This window comes from Perca flavescens, chromosome 17, assembly GCF_004354835.1.
Source record: "Perca flavescens isolate YP-PL-M2 chromosome 17, PFLA_1.0, whole genome shotgun sequence".
Taxonomy (NCBI): domain Eukaryota; kingdom Metazoa; phylum Chordata; class Actinopteri; order Perciformes; family Percidae; genus Perca; species Perca flavescens.
This window is the reverse complement of record NC_041347.1, coordinates 22,508,687-22,534,062: the sequence shown is the minus strand read 5'-3', so window position 1 is coordinate 22,534,062 and position 25,376 is coordinate 22,508,687. Positions and strand designations below refer to the sequence as shown.

Sequence of the window (25,376 nt, the reverse complement as noted above, 5' to 3'; positions counted from 1 at the left end):
ATTCTTATTTAATACTTTTTTCTTTACATAGTTGAATGTGCTGACAACAAAATCACACAAAAATGATCAATGGAAATCAAATTTATCAACCCATGGAGTTCTGGATTTGGAGTCACACTCAAAATGAAAGTGGAAAACCACACTACAGGCTGATCCAACTTTGATGTAATGTCCTTAAAACAAGTCATAATGAGGCTCAATAGTGTGTGTGGCCTCCACGTGCCTGTATGACCTCCCTACAACACCTGGGCATGCTCCTGATTAGGTGGCGGATGGTCTCCTGAGGGATCTCCTCCCAGACCTGGACTAAAGCATCCGCCAACTCCTGGACAGTCTGTGGTGCAACTTGGCGTTGGTGGATGGAGCGAGACACGATGTCCCAGATGTGCTCTGGGGAACGGGTGGGCCAGTCCATAGCATCAATGCCTTCCTCTTGCAGGAACTGCTGACACACTCCAGCCACATGAGGTCTAGCATTGTCTTGCATTAGGAGGAACCCAGGGCGAACCGCACCAGCATATGGTCTCACAAGGGTCTGAGGATCTCATCTCGGTACCTAATGGCAGTCAGGCTACCTCTGGCGAGCACATGGAGGGCTGTGCGGCCCCCCAAAGAAATGCCACCCCACACCATTACTGACCCACCGCCAAACCGGTCATACTGGAGGATGTTGCAGGCAGCAGAATGTTCTCCACAGCGTCTCCAGACTCTGTCATGTTTGTGCTCAGTGTGAACCTGCTTTCATCTGTGAAGAGCACAGGGCGCCAGTGGCGAATTTGCCAATCTTGGTGTTCTCTGACAAATGCCAAACGTCCTGCACGGTGTGGGCTGTGAGCACAACCCCCACCTGTGTACGTTGGGCCCTCATACCACCCTCATGGAGTCTGTTTCTGACCGTTTGAGCAGACACACGCACATTTGTGGCCTGCTGGTGGTCATTTTGCAGGGCTCTGGCAGTGCTCCTCCGGCTCCTCCTTTCACAAAGGCGGAGGTAGCGGTCCTGCTGCTGGGTTGTAGCCCTCCTACGGCCTCCTCCACGTCTCCTGATGTACTAGCCTGTCTCCTGGTAGCGCCGCCATGCTCTGGACACTACGCTGACAGACACAGCAAACCTTCTTGCCACAGCTCGCATTGATGTGCCATCCTGGATGAGCTGCACTACCTGAGTCACTTGTGTGGATTGTAGACTCCGTCTCATGCTACCACTAGAGTGAAAGCACCGCCAGCATTCAAAAGTGGTCTGTGGTCAACACCTGCAGAACCACTCCTTTATTGGGGGTGTCTTGCTAATTGCCTGTAATTTCCAACTGTTGTCTATTCCATTTGCACAACAGCATGTGAAATGTATTGTCAATCAGTGTTGCTTCCTAAGTGGACAGTTTGATTTCACAGAAGTGTGATTGACTTGGAGTTACATCGTGTTGTTTAAGTGTTCTCTTTATTTTTTTGAGCAGTGTATATGTTAGAGATGTAGAAGTCAAAAGTTTACTGAATTTTTCTCTCAGTTTATGCTTTCGTCTCTGTAAGGATCTCAATACATACCATTAATGTCTTCCTTATCCTATTTCTGAAAATAAGGGTTCGTTTTCTGTTTGGGGGACGGCATGGAGAGTTTCGCTTCTTGCCACCACCAGGTTTTGCTCCATGCTCTGATGCTCTGCTCCCGAGAGTCAAGCTGAAGTTAGAACCATGTCAGAAATACATCTTGGATCATGGAGAGGGAAAACAAGAACTCATTGGCCCCTCAGTACCTGCCACTCCAGTGACCTTTACTCCCACACCAATAGACATCAGCAAGGTAAATAATTAGCATAGTCAAACAGATTTTATTAATTCATTTTCACAAATTTAATTTCACAAAAAAATAATTTGCTAATGTTTTGTACAAGTAGAGATTTTTAGATGTAGAATGAGGTAGAGATTTAAGATTTAGAAAAATATTGTATAAAATTGGATATAAAGATATTAGAAGGCCCTAGCACCCATTGTGCTGAGGTTGATGGGTGGTAGTGCCAGTAGACCTGCTGATGAAGAGCGCAGGGTGTGGGAGGGGGTATAAGTCTAAAGAACGTATGTGAGGTATGCTGGGAAAAGGTTATGAACCGCTTTAAATGTTAATAATACAATTTTAAAATGAATCCTATGTGACACAGTGAATTGACTTTTTACTTTACTCATGTTACCCTCATAGGTAGTATTACCCCCACAACTTCAGGATATCCAAGAAAAAATGGCTGAGAATCTCCATGAACTTTGGGCAATGGACAAGATTGATCTTGGATGGACACATGGACCTGTAAGAAAAGAGAAAAAACATAAATAATTTAGTTACATTGCATAAATGAAATCACCTTGTCACATAGTATGTAAGAGAATAGTACCATCGCAAACTACTTGAAACTTGACTTGACTCCAACTCGCTTTAGTTTTACTTGCAGGTTTAAAAAATATCAGTTTTTGTCAAACAGGTGAGGGATGAAGTTAAGAGGCATGATTCCTGTCTTGTGGAGTTCTCCAAGCTATCGGAGCAGGAGAGGAACCAGAACCTTCAGATGGCTCAGGACACTCTCAGGTGAGCTCTACTATCTGCATCATACAATATTTTGATAGTATATTAGATTTGAAACTTCTTAAATTGTATATGTTTTTGAGGCTTGTTTGCAATGTTTTTGTTTGTTTTTCTACTGGAGGACTCTCCTTGCCTTTGGTTTCCACATTGGTTTGACTGATGACCATGCTGAGGGGAAAGTCAAATACATGAGACTAGCCACCAAGTATGTACATGTTTAATTGCATTTTGTTTGGAGCCCTTGTACATATGAAACATTTGGAGGCATTCAGTTTGTCAGGATGGGGAACTGTTTGTAGCCCCTCATGTCTAAGTTTTCATAAGCGTTAGTAGGGAAGCTCTATTTCTGATGATTCTTATTCATGAATACTGTAAAGGCTCAGCTCCATAACCCCTTATTTTACAATCATTTTTGAAAGTAATTTCTTGACACACTCATGTCTATTTTTTATTCCCTTTCTTAGGTATGAGCAGCCCAGTGGCTATAGACCTGCCCCAGTAGACATGAGCCAGGTTTTTCTGAGCCCAGCCCACGATGAAGTGGTTAACTTGCTGGCAGAGAATGATCACAATGTATGGGCCAGAGAGCGCATCAAGCAGGGATGGACCTATGGAGCCCAACAGGTTTCTCTGCTGTATTACTGCATTGCTCAGACACTGCCGAGGAGAAATTGCATTTATTAACTTGTTTTCAATGATATTGTATATAACACATTAGTCTTCTTGTTTTCAGATAGTATTAAGAATATGAAAAAGTATATCCTGTACATTGTCTCTCGGTCACAACAAAGAAATGCTAGTAATGCTCTGGCAACACAAAAACTGATACTCTTCTCTGACGAATGTAGTAGCACATTTTCACTCTTTGAATCTGTATTTTTAGGATGTGAAAGCGAAGCGGAGCCCGTATCTTGTGCCCTACAGCCTTCTTGATGAAAAGAGTAGGAAACTGGGGAGGGAGAGTGTTACAGAGGCTGTCTGTACCCTGCTGGCCTACGGTTACAGCCTGGAGCCTCTCAACCAGGAACGGAGTATGTCTCAAAGCCCTGTCATCAGTCGTATCTGTTATAGCTCAGTATATTTTACTTTTGATTATTGTAACTAGCATAAGATAATGCATGCAAGTTTAATTAAGATTAGGCTTTGTTTGTTATAACTAATAGAGTATTTTAGTATAATTGCACATTTTTTTATATATAAATATGTATTTTATTCACAATACGATGACATTTATCATATTTGTACGGCAAAGATCTATTTAAGATGATCTATCTGTTTAACTTGACCTAACTCTGTTTTATGGAAATTGAATGCAAATCAGTTATTATTTTAACAGACAACCATGTTTTTTCTGTTTCTTGGGTTTACAGCCACATTATCAAATCCATGTCTCTTCTCTGCTGAGAAGTGCAGAGTGTTCAGACCAGATAAATCATACGCTGTGACCCAGGGGAAGTGGTACTTTGAATTTGAAATAGTGACAGCCGGGAATATGAGAGTGGGCTGGGCCCGACCAGGCTGTACTCCAGATAAAGAGCTTGGCTCAGATAACCAGGCATATGTCTTCGATGGATTTGAGGTGAGATTTTTTTTTTTTATTATTATTTTTTGGGCATTTTTAGGCCTTTATTTCCACAGGACAGATGAAGACATGAAAGGGGAGAGAGAGAGGAAATGAAATGCAGCAAAGGGCCGCAGGTCGGAGTCGAACCCGTGGCCACTGCGTTGGGGAGCAAACCTCTACATATGTGTGCCCGCTCTACCAACTGAGCCAAACCCGGCCACGAGATATTCAAATTTGACAGTTTTTCTTATGGCCACATGACCATTGTTATTGTTAAAATTGAAATAAGCCCAAATCACAGTGTGCACAAGTTGAAGTAACTGATATCATTACACTGGTCAAATACAATTAAAATTATTGATTGACTTTGTGAAAGCCTCCTTAGATTTATTTCTTTATGTCAAAATAAAACATGGCTTTATGCAGTGTTGGGAAAGTTCACTTTCTACATGAACTAGTTCAAAGTTCAGTTCACAAATTTTAAAATGAACTAGTTCAGTTCATAGTTCATACTTCAAAATTTTGAACTAAGTTCACAGTTTCAAAAATGAACTAGTTCATAGTTCTTTTTTTTTTCCATATGTTGCTGCGAGCTATTATTTTTCAAAATTATTGCCACAGCCCATATAGAACCACAGACGGCAACTATTTTATCAGGTTTAACACTGAAACTATGCGTCAGATTTCATCTTCATATCCAATCAGTTCAACGTGCCGTTTCAGGTTCGCTGTGGATAAAACTCGTTTAAATGATCATATGAAGTCTCCTTGCTGCTTAATCGCCTACATGCTGCTTTTTGTTTTGATGACTCATGCGGCGGTGCGACACTGGTGGCTGGCGTTGCCAGATTGGGTGCTTTTTCCGCTACATATTAAGGCCTGTTTACGGTGTGTTTTAGCCGGGTTTTCGCCTCGAAGGCTCTATATAAATCTGGCCCCCCATTGAACAAAGTTAAACTGAGAGAGCGTGCCGTTCACAGATGCCAGAATGAACGAGTTCACAGTAACTTTCATCAGGCAGTAATACAGTACGTTCAGTTCATGTTCGCCAAAAATATGAGTTTATGAACTATCGTTCAATGAACTTGTTCAGGCACAACACTGGCTTTATGTTCACACAGTTCTTAATTTCTTGATACAGTATACAAAATTACATTATGACTGAATCTAATAAAAAGTAAAAATCTGTTTGAAAACTGGCTGTGTGATCATCAATGTTGCCAGAGGAGGTTTTGTTGACTAGACAGAGACAAATCTGTGGCCTTATGCTTGTCTGTAAAATATCCGTCTATGGAGAGGAATTCAAATAAAAAAAAAAAAAAAAAAAAAAGATTGAAGTCGGTACTCCCGGCAGTGCGCATTGGGCGTGCGGTATTCCCCATAAAATGACCTCAGACTTAATCGCAATTCGTTATTTATTTGGCAAATAACGTTTCCATCAGTGTTTATGCATAGGCCATATATGGATCAAGAGAAAATCCGTTGAGACCGAATGTATCAATTAATTCGCATAAAAACGTGGATGGAAACATAGCTACTATCATTATTATTATTAATTATAATTAATTAAGATGTGTAACTTTGATTATTCAATTGGTGCGGTATAACAGTGACAGTTTTTCTTCTTCCATATTATTTAAAATCTGTACATAAAATACATTGTTATACTTGTCACTATGTAACACAAGGAACATAGAAAAAAGCAAAGTGGAGCACAGCCATTGTTATCTGCGCAGTTGAGTCTGACTATCCTGTTAGCATCTCATCTCATTCTGTACCTTGTTGGCTCTTTCACGTCTTTTCCAGTTTCTGTGTGAGGCTCTTACACTTCTCTACATGTCCCTTTTTCTTTCAAACTCCTTGTCTTTCTTTTGCTTTCAGGCTCAGTGGTACCATCAGGGCGTTGAGCCCCTGGGACGTCCGTGGCAGAGAGGTGATGTGGTGGGTTGCTTGGTGGACACGGCTGAATGCACCATGATGGTCACACTCAATGGAGAGGTGCTGTTTAATGACAGAGGATCCGAGCTGGCTGCCATGGACTTTGATATCAGAGACGGTCTGAAAGAGTTTTTGACTTTATAGTGTTTTTAACAGACTTAGTAACTGTTTATTAAACTGAATGATAATAAACCAAGACATTGTTTTTGTTAATATGGCAGTACTATCCCTTTCTTGAGTAAGTCCAAACTATATCCAAGACAATTATCAGACTGAAATATTTTTCGTCTTGTCTCTCCCCATATTTCCCAGGCCTGTTGCCTGTAGTCAGTGTTGGGTTGAACCAGGTGGGGATACTGAACCTGGGCCGCCATGTTGGTTCTCTGCAGTACTTTACTGTGTGTGGCCTGCAGGAGGGCTATGAACCATTTGCTATTCACATGGCCAGAGACCCAGCCCTGTGGATGAGCAGGAAACAGCCTCAGTTTTCCTCCATAATGCCTGATGATCACAACTTTCAGGTTAGTTTACCAGTATATAGGCTTTCACCTAGTAACTTGTAAATGTCTTCTCAAGCATGTAGTATGGCCCAGTGGCTCTGTGTGACCCAGGGTCGCTTATAGCACTAGCTAACTGACAGCACTGTTCCTGAAAATCTTGTTCAAATCTTATTTAAGGTCACTAGAGTCAGCAGCTCAAATGATTCCTTATCCAGCCTAAGGGTTTCTCAGCGATTGTTTGCACACCATGGTGGAGGCAGTGATATGGGCTTTTACCGGCTCAGCATGTCCATCCAATGTGCTGCCATCCTCACTAGCCCCGCGGGGGGCGTGCTTCCAGTGGCCTCCAACTCTCTCTCTCCAGGTTCAGATCATATTACATCATATCATATACAGTGTGTTCAATTTAGCCACAGAGAACTCGAGATGACTAAGGACCACAATAAATACTTATTTGGTTCATCATAAACTCAAACAACAGACATTACTCCTGATGCAGCATGTAAAACTTACGTAGCTATTACAAGAGGAAACGTGTGTGAAATAATTAGTGCAAGATCTTTTTAGCTGTTCTTTGCAGTAATCCAGATTATCCACGATCCAGATTACTGATTTTCTACCATTATGACCTTGATGTGTTCTGCTTAAGCTCCCCAGGGCCCTGCTGTAATTAATTCCTGTTGTCCTTTTAGGAAGGAAAGAGCAGGAGGAGGTGGACTCTGACTTTGAAGTGCTGATGAAGTCAGCCCATGGCTTTGCTGGCTCAAGAGATGAGCTCAACCATAAGGATCATAGTCACGACAAAACATCAAGGTTAAAACAACGGTAGGTTGTAGAGAAATCAAAACTGGGATAATATGTAATAGAATGCATGTAATTTGGAATATGGAAGAGGAATATGGAAAACTTGAATGTTTGGGTCATTAGTGTGTATTTATAAATGTTATGCTTGTCCACATCGGTCTGCCAGTTGATTAAAATGACAAAAGCATGGTTATGACTAATGTTTTCCCAAATGTAATGGGAAATGAAGATTGTTAAAAGAAACAGAGCAAACAGGCTTTTTTTGTCACCACAAATGCAGTTAATCTGCAAAGTTCATTGTGCTGTGTACAAATGATTGTGTTTCTGTTCTGCAAGGTTCATGCTGAAGAGGACTAAACCAGACCTAGTCAGCAGTAACTCTTCTGCACGGCTTCTAGAAGATGTCGTAGTTGACAAAGATAACTATGATCACCTTATCCAGAGCTCCAGAGTAAGTCTATCATTTTCTCATCATCTCATCATAACCACAGAACATCCAAAAAAAAAAATCAGTAAACCAAATATTTTATACAGCGATTCCTAAATTATTGAATAATGGCCATTAATAATAGTAGAAAAGACTAAATGTGTTTGGACAATGTGCTGCCTCAGAGTACACTAAAATTAAACAGATTGCACTGCAGGCTTATACGCATGCATTGTGCAGCTGTTCAGCTCCTGGCTCGTCGTTGTAATTACCAGTCACAATAAAAAATGTAGAACGCAAAATGCAAATACCAATGAGAGCAACTGCCATCTGTGTTTCAGTATTACTACTCAGTGAGGGTTCTTCCAGGCCAGGAGCCTTTCAATGTGTGGGTAGGCTGGGTGACCTCTGACTTTCATCAACACAACATGAATTTTGACACTGACAATGTCCTCACTGCGACTGTTACCCTCGGAGATGACAGTGGCAAAGTCCAGGAAAGGTTAGTGTACACCAAGACAGTTATATTGTCAGTTTGGGTGACTTTACCAAGAATTTAAATACTAATTGCAGACGAGATGATGCTGATTGTTGTCCTTTTCACACCATAATCACAGACTAAAGAAATTCTATTTGCTGTATTACTGAATAATGGATTATTATTACTGAACTTTAATGCTATATTAACTTAAAGGATTCCATTGTCTTATTTTGCATTTCTTTTATGACATATTATCAGCAAATTGTCAATTAAACACATCCCTATCCTTTTGCACAGTGTGAAGCGATGTGACTGTTACATGGTGTGTGCTGGAGAGGCAACAGGCTTGTCTCAGAGCCGAAGAAGTGCAGGGTTGGAAATTGGCTGTTTAATTGATACTGCCACTGGGCTTCTAACCTTTACCTCCAGTGGAGTGGAGATGGCCAACTTCTACCAAGTAGGTCACACAGGATTCTGTTTGATTTGTTCATATTAATGTGCCTGAGGAGCCCCTTGAAAACAAGATGGTGCATCTCAAGGGGTTTATTCTCAAATAAAATTTTGAAATAAATAAATAACATATTAAAGTAATTATAAGTAATAGTGAGCGTTGTTTAACTTGAAGCAGTGCATTATTAAACTGAGGGAGTATTGTTTCACCACTTATCAGGTGGAAGCCAGTACAAAGCTTTTTCCTGCTGTTTTTGTCAAGCCCACCACAAGCAACATGTTTCAGTTTGAACTAGGAAACATCAAGGTAAAGGAACTTTTAATTTTTAATCCTGTCAAAGACATTAGAAAGATGTTTTTTGTTTAACCTTGTCTGCTTAGATTATTATATGGCTTTCAAACAATGTTTCATCCTGTTTTATTCTTTAAAATGTTTAGTGGTCTGTTAAACGTCTGTTAAACTTTTCTCTGTATTTTTCTTCTCAATCCAGAAGGTGATGCCACTGTCCACAGGTTTGCTTCGCAGCCAAAGAAGGAATGCAACTCCTCAGTGTCCTCCAAGGTTTCAGGTCCAGCATCTCAAACCGGTATCGTGGACCAGAGTACCAGGCCGCGCGTTAAAGGTGATGGTGGATCAGCCAGATGAGCGCCACGGCTGGAGAGTCCAATGCTATGAGCCCCTGCAAGTCTTGACCCTTCAGATCCCTGATGAAAACAGGTTAAATAGCTGGAATAAATGTGTTTTTGGAATTGGGCTTGCAAATTTACGGGAAGTGATGCATGTGTTGTTTATGATGTTGCTATCATCCATCCTGCATGTCTCTTCACTCATGTCACTGTGATCTGAAAGCATCAGGCAGCACACGCTTGTTTAGTGTATAACATCATCAAAAATGCAACAGACTGCAGCATGTTGTGCCACTTTGTGCCATCTAGACCTTTAATTTAATCTTGAGCAAGCAAGAACACTGACATTGTCTTTTTGATAATATACGTCTAGGTCTGTTGACATTTTGGAGCTGTCGGAACTTGATGACCTCTTGACCTTTCACCACCACACTCTCCTCCTCTACTGCTCTTTATGTGCCTTTGGAAACACCAGAGTTTGCCACGTCCTCTGCAGTCACGTGGACCAATCACAGGTCCTTCATGCCATTCAGAATCCCCATCTCCCGGGCCCACTCCGCTCTGCATTTTATCAGCTGCTTATTCAGGTGATTGCTTGTTTGAGTTCATGTTTTTCTTTAGGTAACATTCTTTAACAACAGGATGGGGAAACATTGGTCTTTGGAAAGTAAATAAATGAGTATTCTTGTTCTTTAGGTTCACCTCAGCAGCCACACCACAGCATGTCACATGATGAACCACGAATACATTGTGCCTATGACTGACGAGACCAGAGAAATCACCCTTTATCCCAGCCCTGCTACTGGTTTTATTGGGAGGAATGGTCAACCTCCAGAAGGCATTTCCAGCACTAGTCTCAGCACATCCCTTAAACCAAGGATTAATTTCTCATCTCCTTGTTTTGTCAGGAGTGATGAGATGAAAGGAGATGATGCAGGTGAAATAGCCTGCACAGATAGCCCAGAAATCCCTCTGGATATATTGAAGAACCTGACTATAGAGATGCTTACTGCTGGAGTATGGGCTGTGGGTCAGGGTGTGAGGGATCCTGTAGGAGGCAGTATTGAGCTTCTGCTGGTTCCTCTAATTAGACTGTTCTACACCCTACTGGTTATGGGGGTATTTGGGGATGAGGACGTGGGAAAAGTTCTGAGACTGATAGAACCGGCATTCTTCTCCGGAGATACCGAAACCCTTGAGGAGCAAGAGATAGAAGAGGCTGGTGATGATGAAAAACAATGGAAAGGGGGCAACAAAAAAGATGAAAACCCTAAACAAGGACTTCTTCAAATGAAGCTTCCAGAAGCTGTCAAACTTGAGGTGAACGAACCAGCAGATTTCACTGACGATTTGTATTTCTTCTCCGTCCTTTTGATGTAATAGATTAACTTCAGATGTTGTGTTTTTATATTCATATACTGTAAGCTGTTTAAATTGAATCATAAAGGGAGATTTAATACATTTCTTTCTGCAGCTCTGCCATCTGCTGTCCTACATGTGTGATTGCCAGGTGCGCCACAGGGTAGAAGCTGTGGTTGCCTTCTCTGACAACTTTGTGGGTCAGCTGCAGGAGAACCAGCGCTTTCGCTACAACCAGGTCATGCAAGCACTCAACATGTCTGCCGCCCTCACTGCCCGCAAGACCAAGGAGTTCCGCTCACCTCCACAGGAGCAGGTTGAATTTTGCTGAAATAAAATTCTGAGTGTTCTGAGAAAATCTAACTATAAAATGTTGTGTTGTGGTTTCTGCTATGTTCCAGGAGCTGCACACTCAAAAAACAATATTAAAAACAAAGAAATGCTGGGTCATTATGGTTTACAATAGAACTACGGCATTTTTAGAATATTGTCCTAACTGTCATATGTGACCTGTCTTTAGATCAACATGCTGCTGAGCTTCAGAGAGGAAGAGCAGCAGAAGAACTGTCCATGTCCAGTAGAAATCCAACAGCTCCTGCAAGACTTCCATCACCTCCTCAACACACACTGTGGTTGGTCATTTTTCACTGATTCATTAATTATCTTCACTGAGCTAGGGCGCTATGAAAAAGCTTCAAGAAGGCACTTACCATGATTGCCACTGAGGAGTTTCATCTTATTGGAATGATAAGATGAGACTATTGTTATTGTGCAGGCATTGAATTGAACAGTGACACAGAGCATGAAGAGGATGCTGAGAGGTCTCTAAGGGATCAACTTCTCAGTCTAGCAGCGAGAGTCATTGGACTGAAGAAGACACCCATAGAAGTGGAGGGGAGTAGAGCGCGGAGTGTCAGTAAGTGCCTCCATGTTGTGAAAGCCCTTTTTTTGTCTCACTTTGTACATTTTGGCCTATACATTTACGTGCACATGGGATCATGCATAATTTTTTGGTTCAGGATTAATACCATATAGAAACATAGTTGAGTTGTAATAAGAACAGGAGATGGTTAAGAGTGGATATGTGAATGAGAATATCAAGTATTAACCTTCCATCATGAGATGTTATGTTTAATATTGGCCAGTAACATGTCTACTGTAGCAGGTCCAACAAAATCTTTTTCTCCAACAACTACCTACAAATTTTACATAAAAATAATTTCTAAAATGTAATAACTTGACGTATTTAGTCTCCACTCTTCTACTTTTATCACTACTTTTCACCTGCTGGTACTTCTTCAGAGTCCCTCAAAACACTGATCTCTGAAACAATGGTGCATTGGGCTCAAGAGACTGAGATGGAGGACCCTGAACTGGTTAGGGCTGTCTTCTCATTGCTGCACCGCCAATATCAGGGCCTTGGGGGCCAAATGGCAGGACCCCTTTGCAAAGCCTATACGATCAGCCAGGCATCGGTAGAAGACACCATGGCTCTCTTGTCCTCCCTGAGCCAAATCCGCTCCCTCCTCAGTGTCCGCATGGGGAAAGAGGAGGAGAGGCTGATGATCAGAAGACTAGGGTAGGGGGGCATTTGTGTTGTGACATAGGTTTGCTTCATTTGACACCTTGATTATTGTGATCTTGTGTAATTATTTGTATTGGTTAAGTTCTAACATATATACATCCCAATATCCTTTGTGGTGTGGGAGATATCCTTTCAGTTTTTTTCTCTTTGTATGCACAGGGACATCATGAATAATAAAATTTTCTACCAACACCCCAACCTAATGAGGGCATTGGGAATGCATGAGACTGTGATGGAGGTGATGGTCAATGTTCTTGGAGAAGGGGAATCAAAGGTGTGAGCGATAAAGTAAAATGCATAGTAATAATTTGGAGAAAATGTGTGTAACAAATCAGCAGGTATTTTCATTAGTTAATTACTTCAACAGTATCGGTATTCCATAAGTCATGTTCTCTACTGTCTTATATTTGTATCATTAATAGAGCGATACTCCCTGTAGCACAGTCAATTATAGCATCTACCTCTTCACATTTTGCTTGTCTTTACATCCATGCATTGATTTTCTTTTTTTAGATTACCTTTCCCAAGATGGTGGCCAGCTGCTGTCGATTCTTATGTTATTTTTGCCGCATCAGCCGTCAGAATCAGGGAGCCCTTTTTGACCATCTTAGCTACCTGCTGGAAAACAGCAGTGTTGGACTAGGTAAATCTTATTCTCTCACTTTTCTCTGTCAGTAGTAACAGAAACTCGTATAGAATGTGCTGTAATGCAATAATCCTTTATTACACACAGAACTCGTTTTGTCAAACTTATAACGCTCTGTTTTTTGAGAGTGGTGTTGATTCAGCTCTCTGGTATTTTTTGAGGCATAGTTTGTCGTGCTGTTGTTGGCATTCAATTTTAATCATGTAACATTAAAAGTTTCACTAAGGTAGTCTACTAAGTAAAAAATGTGTTGCAGGACTATTGTATTGAAGTACAAAGACATATGTGTTATTGTCTCTGAACCTTTTACTATTTGCTAGGTCATTATTTTGCACTCAAGAAAATAACCTTTTGAAGGTGTTATTATCTTGTCCCCACAATAAAAAAACAACAACCAATATCCTCATATTGTTAATACGCCTTTGTCCCTTAGCTTCACCCTCCATGCGTGGGGCCACTCCTCTGGATGTAGCAGCAGCCTCTGTTATGGATAATAATGAACTAGCCTTAGTGCTGAGGGAACCTGACCTAGAGAAGGTGAGTTCCATAATCTGTGCCTTCCTCTACAGTACTGCTGTTAATAGCCTCCATTATGTCATAAATACATATATAAGTGTTCTGGTCTGTAATGAACATGCTCTGCCATTCCATACTGTATTGTTTTGTAGTGTCACTCTCAATTCACCCATCTCTGTTATTTGTGTTCAGGTTTTTAAGTGCCTCATTGTCCATTCTTTGATATACCCCATTTGTTGTACAGTAGCTGCAATGACCCATTATCTGTAAAGCTAATCTAATCTACTATCCAGGTGGTTCAGTACCTTGCTGGCTGTGGTCTCCAGAGCTGTCCGATGCTGGTGGCTAAAGGCTATCCTGATATCGGATGGAACCCTGTGGAGGGCGAGCGCTACCTGGATTTTCTACGTTTTGCTGTCTTCTGCAATGGTAACCTTTTAGTTCAACCAAAAGTTCTCCCATTTAAAAGACATCCTCTGATAGTTTAAATGACATTTATGTAGCATTTCTCTAGACCCATGTTATTCTGATGATTCCAGTCAGTTTATATCATTCAGAATTTGCCTAATTATATAAATTATAAATATAAACCAATTATTTTATTTGACTATTTGTCTAGCAGCCTTAAGAAAGCCTAAATGAACTAAATCACTAACTATTGTTTATTTCTTTGTTTTCAATTATACTTTTGTCTTATGACCCACTCAGGGCATTTATCACTCAGATATTTGCTACAGTACTGGAATAGCAGGAGCCAAATACAAAGTTAAAAAGGCACAATAGGCTCCATCCTGTCATGCTTCCAATTAAGTAAACTATTTGCAATAGAGGTAATTAACTCTCTGGTTCTTCTACTATTTTTTTTATTTTTTTCTTCTCTGAAGCGGTGCCCAGAAGGCATCCGTTCAAATTTTCTTTGAGTGTGTGGACAGTTCAGCCAAATGGGATTGGATTTCCATACCAATTGTCTCAGTGATTAAAGCTGTACCTCTTTTCTATACAGTCAATAAGCCGTACATATTGATGTGGGTAATTATTATTCTATTGGTTGTCTTGGTGTGTTTTTAGTTTATTGATTTCCTTTCCTATAAAATCAGTGAGAATCTCTGAGAGAAATAGGATTGATAACAAACAAATGCCCTTTCAGACACAATCCACAATTTCCTCCAGTCCACCTGAAGGTTAGTCATTATCTTCTGTGCGTTCCTTAACAACAGGTGAGAGTGTCGAGGAAAATGCTTACGTGGTGTTGAAGTTGCTAATACGTCGGCCTGAGTGTTTTGGCCCTGCCCTGCGAGGTGATGGGGGAAATGGCCTCCTATCAGCAATGGAGGAAGCCATCAAGATCTCAGAGGACCCTTCTATGGATGGACCTTGCACCACCTACCAGTCCAACAGAACACTGTCAGTATTAGATGTTGAGTACTGCAAGGATTTTTAAATGTGTGTGCATGTGCATGTGCAAACACATATTTTAATATGTTAGGAACTGAACACAATTTGATAAGGCTGCGTACAAAATTATTTTGATTCTGTATTTAAACATTGCTTGATATTGTACACACAAAGTGCCTATGCGTGAAAAGCTGTCTAATGAATAGTATACTGGTTTTAAACTCTGCAGTAGGCAAGACTACAGATTTTAGTTTTAGTGCATTACATTTTATTTTCTATTTTGTAGTGTAGAGAAATACTTTTAAAACACATTTCTATGATTTTCAGTTTTCCTCCATTTCTGCTTTATGACTTTTTCACAATTTCTATGCTTATTGGTTGTGCATTAAAAGTTCACTGCCAAATGAAATTAAAATGATTAAACTTAACCAGCGCCAAGAGATTTTGTATGTTGATAAGGATTTAATGTTAAAACTTTCTGTATATCGCATTGAAAGTCACCTAAATGTAGTAAAACATTGTATTTGTAACTGTATTCAGCACTGTGTCATAATAATATCTGCATGTGAGCAAACTGGAGCAGTGAGAATTTCCGCTACTCGCTCACAGAGCTGTTAGTTCCCTCAGTTCTGCCACTCCCGGCCGCTCTACTTAAATCGTTTTCCTCTTGCTCAAAAAAAATAAAATGGCGTCCATCCAAAATCCTCACGCTCCGCTCACATGCTCTACTCAGGAGTAATTTTCTCTCAGGCTTTTTGGAGCATTTCTTGGCTGGAACACAGCATCTATGTTCAGCCAACCTCCCCTTGGTAACTAGGTTCAATAAGCCAAATAAAACAATGCAACTGTCTAATAAAGGACATTATTCTTAGGATGCACCATTAAGGATTTATCTGGGGTGGGAGCTGACCATAGACTGTATAAAACGGGAGCTGACCACTGCTTTATTTGCATCTTATCTTATTGTAAATTAATAAATATTAAGGTCACTAGAAATTAGGAGGAAAGATCTTATCTTGCTAATGGGCTGCTTTATTTAGGGATAATCAATCATTTGATTCTGTTATGATTAATGATTTATTTTAGTTTAATGACAAGCTTTTGACTGTTATGATTGTTTCCTGTAACAGAGATGTTGTCCAGGACAATGATGATGACCTAATTCACATGGGGCACGCCATCATGACCTTCTACTCAGCTCTTATCGACTTGCTGGGGCGCTGTGCTCCAGAGATGCATGTGAGTGTGTTCCCAGCTTTCAGAAGCCCTTCTGCATCAATATTTGCTGATGTCTCAAACAATAAAGCCTAATGAAAATAGTCTGCAAACTGCTTTTTAAATAATGAGACAGAATGAGCCAAACAAAAAAAATAGTCAGTTTATTGCTTTTGCCCTTCCACAGAATGGCCTGGTCCACATGCTGTATGTTCATACATAAAAGCAAAAATATTTAACTGGTTATTTGCTTGGCAAAATATGTAATGCTTCTATTATTTGTTACTGTATCATTACATATGGGAATCTTTGTAAGCTGTAAATGACTGACCAACAACAATGTTTTGTTCTGAATTGTTGTCCAGTTGATTCAAGGAGGTAAAGGAGAAGCTATCCGCATTAGAGCCATTCTGAGGTCGCTCATCCCTATTCGGGATCTTGAGGGAGTCATCAGCATCTCTTTTCAAATTCCTTCATCTAAAGGTTAGATGAGCCTTTCTTGCATCACTACAGTAAATTAAAGTGGTATTAAGCCTTTGCACAGAAATCGGCCTTGTCTGCTATAGTATGTATGCTATAGTATGGCTGCCTATTGAATTCTGATTGTCTTTAAGATCTTTTATTGTGTAGTTACAGAGTCCTTTTGATTCTTCTGTCATGACAATGGTTGAGTCTGGATTAGGGATTGGCACCCATAGTATAGATAGATAAATAAACAGTACACATTATGTCAATATAACCTTTGGTCATGACATCTGATCTTTATTTAAAATTTTTTTGTCCAGATGGTCTGGTGGTTGAGCCTGACCTGTCTACAGTGTTCTGCCCAGACCACAAGGCAGCTATGGTTCTGTTCCTGGATCGGGTTTATGGCTTTGAGAACCAACATTTTCTTCTCCACCTACTAGAATTTGGCTTTCTGCCTGACCTTCAGGCAGCTGTCTCTCTTGACACTGTGAGCAGATAAAATTACATTTTGTTGCCCTGTTGACCTGCTTAATAGATCCAATGTAACATTGTAGGAGTGTCCTGTGCCTTTGAATAAATCCAAGCTGCACCCTGTCACCTATGAACTTGCACTTCTCTCTACCTGTCCCTAGCATTGACTCTACCATATCCTAACATTACTATGAGTGTCTAAAATGACTGAAATGATCATCTGCACTAACTCACATGAGACTTGAATGTCTCAATATGCGTACAAATAAATTGCGCAATTCACTAAGTTAATGAATTAGTGTTTTGTTTTCCATTACACTTTTAAATATAGTAATTAAAAGTATGTATGCATCCCTCTTGATAAAAGTAGATCATTTTATTTTATCATAACATATCTTAATATTCACTCTAAGGAAACATTGTTTGCATTCTCGAGCATGGTCCCCATTTCTTCTTTCTGCCTCCTCACTCCATTTGTCAGTTAAGTTCCACCAAGTTAATTGCACCCTGTAAGTGTTAACCTCTCTTTTTCATTGCAGGCTGACTTAGGATCCACTGATATGGCCCTGGCCCTCAACAGATACTTGTGTACATCTGTTCTTCCCCTGCTCACCAAATGTTCAGCTCTCTTCTGTGCTTTAGAAGACCATGCTTTGCTGGTGGATTCTCTCATTCAGGCAATCTACAGCCTCTCCAGAGCTCTTAGCTTGACCAAAGCTCAGAGAGACACTATTGAAGATTGTTTGTTGGCTGTGTGCAGGTAGGGCTTTTACTTGGTATGATAAAGCAACCTGCGGACTTAGGGTTCTGTCTCCGCTTGGCTATTATTTCAAAAAGTTGTTGCTGTTGTCTGCAGATAAGTCACTGATTACATATTTTATGGTACAATGCTATTTTTGGAAGCTGCATCTTCTATGGTCTTCCATTTTAAATTCCTGAATTATTATTAATAATTTGCTTCCTGTATCCATTGACATGACGCACTTTTTGTTGACTGACCAAATCACATGTCAAGAGGAAAGAGAAACGGCAACACGTTTTTGTTAACTGACGCAGACTCTAAATCCTGCTCCTATTTAATGAATCACTATAAAGCCTGTTTTTGCCTGGTTTAGATTTGAAGTCAATCAAAATGTTAACAAATTAAGTGCAACTTGGCCATAGCATTTTTCTGAGACATGATAATCAGTCATAACATCTGTGTGTGGGTGTGGGTGTGGGTGTGTGTCTCTCTGTTGGTGTAAGTGATGTATATCTGCTCATGTGAATAATTCTGCACTCATTGGTGTCCTCAGTAAACTCCAACCATCCAAGATGCAGCCTCTTCTTCGACGTCTTGCTTTCGATGTTCCCCATCTCACAGACTATAGCAAGATGCCACTAAAGGTGGATAAACACATTGCAGTTTACTAAAGTATATGTGAAAATGTATTAGTACACCAAGTTAAAATTATACATTTTATTGACTTTGGTCAATACTTTCATCTACTAGCTCTTGATCAGTCACTACGAGCAGAGGTGGAAGTACTACTCGCTACCTGAAGGGCAGGGTGACCAGGGTTTGGCCTCTGAAGAGGAGCTCCACCTGTCTAGAAAGTTGTTCTGGGGTGTCTTTAAGGCCTTGCCAAAGAAGGTAAACCATATTGAATACCTGTGTCAATCTCAAGATCCCATTACTTTAATTATTTAGAATTAGAATAATATTTTCGTGGAGCACCAAAAAAGTTCTCACAAAATGAATAAATGTTACATTTTTTGACAGTGTTATCCTACCATTGATTTATCACCTTCTCTTTTTATCCTCTTCAAGTGTACAGTATTTCAGGAACGATGGCAAAATCCGTATTTGATTTTCTTATTTAATGAAGTTCTAGAAGAACATGAGTGAAGGAAGCTATAACACACTTCAGATTAAGAGTACATTTTTCATATTGTGGTATGAAACCTCTCACCTCTAAACAGAGTTGTTGGAAACATAAGCAATAACCCAATCTTTTCTCAGTAGACTTGATGCATGTACCAGCATATTTCTGGCAGATACCTGACAGATTCCATGAAACATCAAAGAACTAAGTTCATCTGATCATTCCACTCCCACTTGTGACCCATGTCAAACCTCAACCAAACCAAGTCAACATTGCAGAGAAGAATCTCTTCAGAGAAAAGTTATAGTGCGTATATGTAGTGTAGTGTGTTGGCTACAACTAAAAAATAACTCAAGGTGGAGACTTATTTGAATAAGTAATTCTTAAGGATTACTGGTGATGTGCTACATTTCATAGCAATTGAACTAGTGTTATGGGATTCAATATATTTTATATCAGTTTGTTACCGTTGTAACCACATATCTTGAACGTGATGTAAACGAGTAAATTCTCATTATTGGGATGAGGGATTCACAGCTACTGTAGATTTCACTTGGAGAAACAGGATTTTTTTTACCACTTTACTCAGTTTCTAACAGGGTTTTTCAGCTAAATTATTACTACAACAGAGATAGGTCTTTGTATCAGAAATAATTAAAGGTTATTAAATTGGAATTAAATAAGCTGATATCCTCACCTAAATAGTGTTTTGTTTTCTCAGGGTCACACATAATAAGTGTTGCAAAAAACAGGCTTAACCAAATCATCCAATTGTAGAGTTGTAGTTCCTGTTCTGCAATTGAATGTCAGCTCTGCAATATGCCAGATTTGGTTCAAATGATAATTCAAATGATCATGTCCCATGCTGTCTCTTTTTCTTCTTTCCTTCTTCCCACACTATGTTTCCAATACCCCCTTCCATTTCCAACTCTACAGCCCTATGAGCCTCAGTTATTTAGGCTGTGTGTCCAGTGCCTGGCTGCATTGGCCAAGGCCCTGCCTCCTGACCACATGGACTCAAGCGGTGTGTCCCATACTGAGAGAAAAGCCTCGATGGACACAGAAGGACACTTTGACCCCATGCCTGTAGATACCTCCAAGTAAGAGACTGACCAGGGAATGCTGGGATATTTATTGATTATGGATAAAGAATAGCACATGTTGATTCTGAAGACCTTTTCTGCTCCAGGAAAAGTGTAAGCTATAATGTGGTAGGCAGAATTAACTTTGGTTAAAAAAAAATCTAAATCAAAATCATATTCAAAAAGGTGTGGAAATAAAAATGTATGTTCATGCTCTTGATTAATCTTTCAATTAACGCAGTTGGCCTGGCTTTGAGTCTGATCCGCGGCCCTTTGCTGCAAGTCATAACCTCTCTTTCTCTCCTCACTTTTCTGTCATCGCTGCTATATCATAAAGACAATAAAAGCTCTAAAATAATAATGATGCTCCGTTGGATCCAAATGTGTTACTGCGCGATAAAGCTTTATGATGTGTTATTTATTTCCCTGCACTAGTGTGTCAGTGCCAGAGAGACTGGAGTTTGTAGTGAACAAGTATGCAGAGCATACTCACGAGAAGTGGTCACTGGACAAGGTAATATAACAATCATTATTCCTCAAATGTGAATGGCCTGTAAAAGTTAACAGAGTAGAGTTGATTTATGATATCCTGATCAGGACTGAACCACTTAAGAACACATTTACAAAATACGCTGTCTGCTTGACAGTGTCAAAACATTGTCTGTGTTTTGGTTGGTCGAGCTAATATATTAATCTCTGTGTATTTTAATGTGTGGTTTTCACTGAATATGTTTGTTATCGCTGTCAGTTTGCCAATGGCTGGGTTCATGGGGAGCAGCTATGTGAGAACACCAAGGTTCACCCTCTCCTCAAGCCATACAGGGCTCTGGCTGAGAAGGTAGAGTGAGAAGTCAATAAAAAAAAGATGCACTTGCATACCAAATGTGGTGTATGTGATATGAAAGATTAAAATGCCTTGGTTCTTGGTCTTTGGTCTATGGAGTGGACAACAGACATTTTTTTAAAGTTTAAATTTCAAAATAGTTTGAGCGTGTTTTGCTCTGCTGCTATCGTTCGATTATCTATATTTCGGAGCTTTTCAGGAGAAGGAGGCATACCGCTTGGCCATTAAAGAAACCATAAAGAGTATGCTGGCCTTTGGATGGACCATTGAGAGAACCAAAGAAGGAGACGCATTTGGCACGCATACCTTTACGCGCCGAGTATCTCAGTCTGGACAGGTATAGTATGTACTCCATAGGCCACATTCACTTAGCCTCTGGGCACCAAACGTCTCTGTTCTAGTAAAAGGTATCTCATATATTCATTCGTTTTTTATTTATTTATCTTTATTTTAAATGAGTAATTTTCTATTTGTTGTCTGTCGTAGCTGTCTTTTGAAGGAGCATCAACCTTTAGCCCCAAACCTATGGACATGAGCAGCATCACCTTATCATGGGACCAGTATGTAAGTATTTCATTGTTTTGTTCTGCTTTATACACCAATAAAGTTGGCACAACTTTAGTTTGACTTTAATCCTGGCACACAATCTGTAGAGGTGGTAACGCTGGTCTCTGGTCTCACCAATGTCAGTGTGTAATATAGCAAATACATTAAAATAATCCAAACAATATTTTGCATGTAAACGGAGCTATAATTGTGAGTTGTCAGATGTCATGTAAGTGGCTCAGGTTAATGCAGTTGCAGTCTAACTGTACTGACATAATTTTCTTTTGAAACAGCAGCCTGGCCTCTCATACTGCCTCTCTCAGCTAACCACGCACTCTTCTCTAAAGACACTAGACTGATATAACAGGTGTTTTACTGTATTATTTTTTTTTCTTTTTCTTTTACTATATAGGCGATGGCTGAACAGTTGGCTAAAAACTACCACAATGCTTGGGCTAAGAGGAAGAAATTAGAACTTGAGAGCAAAGGTACCATACCATGGTGTCAACAAACATTTTATATTTCTTCAAGTCCTGTCCTTTCAGGGAGCACCGAACAGTTATCAAAATTGCAATGTATTCAACCCATATCTGTTCTCAGGAGGGGGTGGCCATTCAATGTGTGTGCCCTATGATACCCTGACTGCCAAGGAAAAGACCAAATTCAGAGAAAGAGCCCAGGATGTCCTCAAGTTCCTTCAGCTCAATGGCTACACTGTGTGGAGGTGAGTAAAGAATGAGCCTGTAATTGCAAAAGGGCAATGTGATACAGTATTATATTATATCAGGTGGGTAGTAAATTAGGTGTTCATTTTCATTTCACAGTGGTGTTCAGGTAATTCCGGAAATAAAATACATAGTCCAGATAATACAGTAATTAAGGTTAGAGATCGCTGTCTTTTTCAAGCAGTCGTGTATCATTATCCTGGTTTGATTTCACTTGCTCTACAGGGATCGGAAGACAGTGGAGATGGACTTTCCAGCCATAGCCAACTGCTTTGGCTACACTCTCCTTCAGCGGCTGCTGTCTCACACCGAGGATGCCCAAGAACACATGTTGGAGCTGGGTAACACGATAGTATTCATAATTGTTAAGGCCAAAAACAAAAAATAATATATTAAAACACATGAAAGAACTTTCACATTATACATCCCAACAGTATGAGTACCTTATGTAGCTGACACAAATCTTCACGTTTTATCAATAATGAGCAACAGTCTCTTGACTCTAAAGTAAATTCAGCAAGTCTGCCTCAGGGTAGTTTTGATTTGAACCATCAAAAAATAGCTCACAGCAGGCCTGGATATCTGAACTTGTCTGTCTTATGTCAAAATTATGTTGAAACACTTATTTATATTTTTCTATTTTGTCTAGAGTATCATGGTAATTTTTAAATTGTCTTTGATGTAGTATTTCATTGTGTTTTCCTTTCCAGAGGTGATGCAGGCCAGAGGACAGATCTCTAAAGGAGATAGAGCTCCACACCAGACACCAATTAATTTCTTTTCTAAGGTTTGCTTGAGATCAAATACATATCTAAACACAGTCAAAATCTTCTCTCTGATATGGAATCTCTAACATTTAGCCCACTTCCAATTACATTTTCTTTCCTCTCCTCAGCCTTTTTCTTATTTCATTTACGCCATCTAATTAGTTTTGTTAGGTGGTTGCCATGGGCAACTCCTCTAAGTAAAACCCTTTGTGGCTGTGTAATTTATTTAACCATTTTAGAAATCCATGTGGGTGTGTCGATTGCCATCAGCACATTGATTAAAGCTTCCCACACAGTTCTGACTCTATGGAGGCAGCGAATGAAATGGGTTTATTTTTCATTGATGGGAACCACTGAGTCAGACCCGATCAGCCAATACCATGACCAGTCAGGCCTCAGATCTCTACACCCTAAACTCCCATTCAAACACACACTCACACAACCACAGACTGTCCATCTGTCTGTCTGTCTATCTGTCTGTGATTTGCTAGTGCTTCATAAGAAGCTCATGCAATGCAAAATTATTATTTCTCTCAGCAAGTGTGATGCCTTAATGAAGCACTGGAACAAGTAGGTGCAGAATGTATGTGATGTTGTCAAACTGCTTTAAAATGTTGCGCCCATTGGCTATTACTCCACAGGTTATCCTTCCTCTTTTGGAACAATATGTGAAGAGCCACGGTCTGTATTTCCTGTCCACTTCTCTGTGCTCTAGTGGTAGTAGAAGCCATGCGTCAAAAAAAGAAAAGGAGATGATTGCAAGGTATGTGTCGCCTGCAACAAAACAAACAGTATGCTGATTACACTAGCTGTATTTTAAAATGTTCTTGCACATTGTATTGTATCAGGGCAGTAATGTCTTGCATAATTTAAGCTTTTTTTTCAGATTGTTTCCCATAATTACTTTTTCCACCCCTCCTCATTACTGCACTTCTTTTCTCCTCACATCCAGCCTCTTTTGTAAGCTTGCAGCTCTAGTAAGACACAGGATCTCACTCTTTGGTAAGGATGGTGTGGAAAGAAAGCTTATTCAGACATCAATTTGTCCCACTTGTTCTCTTGTTAGTTGATTTCTTGGTTTGCTCTTTAAGATGTAAGTCCTTGGGCCCTACTTCAACGATCTGAAACGCAAGTATGAATCGGATCTCGGGCGATGTTGTTATTATACCGGCGGGATAAATGAGTCTTACATCCAACGCAAATCTAAAATGGGTTGGTCTGAAGTAGCTAGGTGTGGTTTGGGCGTAACGCGAAAATAAACAATCATAGCGTCAATACACATTCCCTTTAAGAGCAGGTGCGCTTGTTCCATGGCGGATTGCTATTATGACAGCGGATTTGGTTGGCGCACGCCAGCGGGAGCTGTAATAAAGTAATAAATGCCGTCTTGTCCGGGTGGCGGATCTCCTCAAGTCTGGAAAGGATTGCTGCAGCCATGGAGCGTGGGCCTCCAAATGCACCGCCTGCTCCTGTTGTGCCCCTTCCTCCTCCCCCAACTCCATCTCCATCCACCCACTCCATCAGAAGCACATCGCGCATTGCCACTCCCGGACCCTCAAGTGTCCAATCCCACCGTAGTTCAACATCACGTCTCCTTAAGTCCTCTAATATTTCCTCATTTATGTCATCAACACATCCATGATTCATGGAAATGTTGTGTAAAACACAACAAGCCACAAAGAATGCTGCAACTTTTTGAGGACTGTACTGTAAAGTGCCTCCTGATCTATCCAAACACCTGAAGTGCATTTTCAGTAATATTTTTTTTAATATAATTTTCCTTGTAATTATGTATGGGTTGCAAAAATGGGAACTGCTGCGTCCGTGTAGATGAGGGAAGCAAGGTGTATGCGTGTTGTGCGCACGCTACATTATGGCCAAGCATGCGCCCCTAAAATAGCATCTGAATAACGCGCCACTGACTTTAGACTTTAGACACTGATACATGCATCGGTGTACAAAGTCAATTGCGCTGGGTGCAAGGTAGGGCCCCTTGTGTGTTTATGCATGTTGTGTAGGTGCATATCTTTTTGTCTGTGTGTGCCGACATTTTGGATTAATTGTGTGTGCATGTGTTTTTCCAGGAAACGATGCCTCATCAGTTGCAAGCTGCCTCCATGTTTTGGCTCAGGCTCTGGATGCCAGGTAGCTAGATGGCACTACTGTCACACTCTGCCTGAATCAATCTTGTTGCTCTGCCTGCGGTATAATCAGTGTCACCCCACCATGTCTGAGGATGAGATGACTGGTGTAATTGAGCCACTGATACACTGATGCTATCTAATTGTGGTTGATATCACTTTTACTCCCTGAGGACAATGCCTCTGAAGCATGACGCTAGAAGTAGGCTCTGCAGAGATTGTTCTCATTTGGACTTGTCTAATTTAGAACACTTAACTGGTTTTATTATAGCTTGCTAAAAGAGACACTGCATGATACCTTTAATTTTCTGCACTTTTCATCATCTACCATTGTTCCTTATAAATGGTCTATTTTTGTTGAAAACTAATAAATTGTTATTACACGTACATT

General features: G+C 40.3%; 1 protein-coding gene across 1 annotated transcript in view; it reads left to right on the top strand.

Annotated features, from left to right (window-relative positions):
- ryr2b (ryanodine receptor 2b (cardiac)) overlaps positions 1-25,376 on the top strand; it is a 70,362-nt gene that overhangs the window by 13,442 nt on the left and 31,544 nt on the right. Inside the window, 45 exon segments of the mRNA XM_028603952.1 lie at positions 1,579-1,798; positions 2,192-2,296; positions 2,469-2,572; positions 2,691-2,774; positions 3,034-3,193; positions 3,453-3,600; positions 3,940-4,148; positions 6,015-6,189; positions 6,384-6,592; positions 6,749-6,935; positions 7,264-7,396; positions 7,712-7,826; positions 8,144-8,304; positions 8,581-8,740; positions 8,954-9,040; positions 9,225-9,451; positions 9,734-9,947; positions 10,057-10,680; positions 10,835-11,035; positions 11,240-11,351; positions 11,495-11,635; positions 12,022-12,298; positions 12,464-12,578; positions 12,818-12,947; positions 13,384-13,487; positions 13,760-13,895; positions 14,684-14,870; positions 15,992-16,100; positions 16,442-16,559; positions 16,862-17,031; positions 17,555-17,775; positions 18,311-18,401; positions 18,508-18,648; positions 19,817-19,980; positions 20,398-20,476; positions 20,711-20,800; positions 21,006-21,143; positions 21,293-21,370; positions 21,765-21,840; positions 21,953-22,076; positions 22,303-22,418; positions 22,788-22,864; positions 23,486-23,607; positions 23,797-23,846; positions 24,929-24,989. Of these exon segments, the coding sequence (XP_028459753.1) occupies positions 1,579-1,798; positions 2,192-2,296; positions 2,469-2,572; positions 2,691-2,774; positions 3,034-3,193; positions 3,453-3,600; positions 3,940-4,148; positions 6,015-6,189; positions 6,384-6,592; positions 6,749-6,935; positions 7,264-7,396; positions 7,712-7,826; positions 8,144-8,304; positions 8,581-8,740; positions 8,954-9,040; positions 9,225-9,451; positions 9,734-9,947; positions 10,057-10,680; positions 10,835-11,035; positions 11,240-11,351; positions 11,495-11,635; positions 12,022-12,298; positions 12,464-12,578; positions 12,818-12,947; positions 13,384-13,487; positions 13,760-13,895; positions 14,684-14,870; positions 15,992-16,100; positions 16,442-16,559; positions 16,862-17,031; positions 17,555-17,775; positions 18,311-18,401; positions 18,508-18,648; positions 19,817-19,980; positions 20,398-20,476; positions 20,711-20,800; positions 21,006-21,143; positions 21,293-21,370; positions 21,765-21,840; positions 21,953-22,076; positions 22,303-22,418; positions 22,788-22,864; positions 23,486-23,607; positions 23,797-23,846; positions 24,929-24,989 (6,750 nt within the window).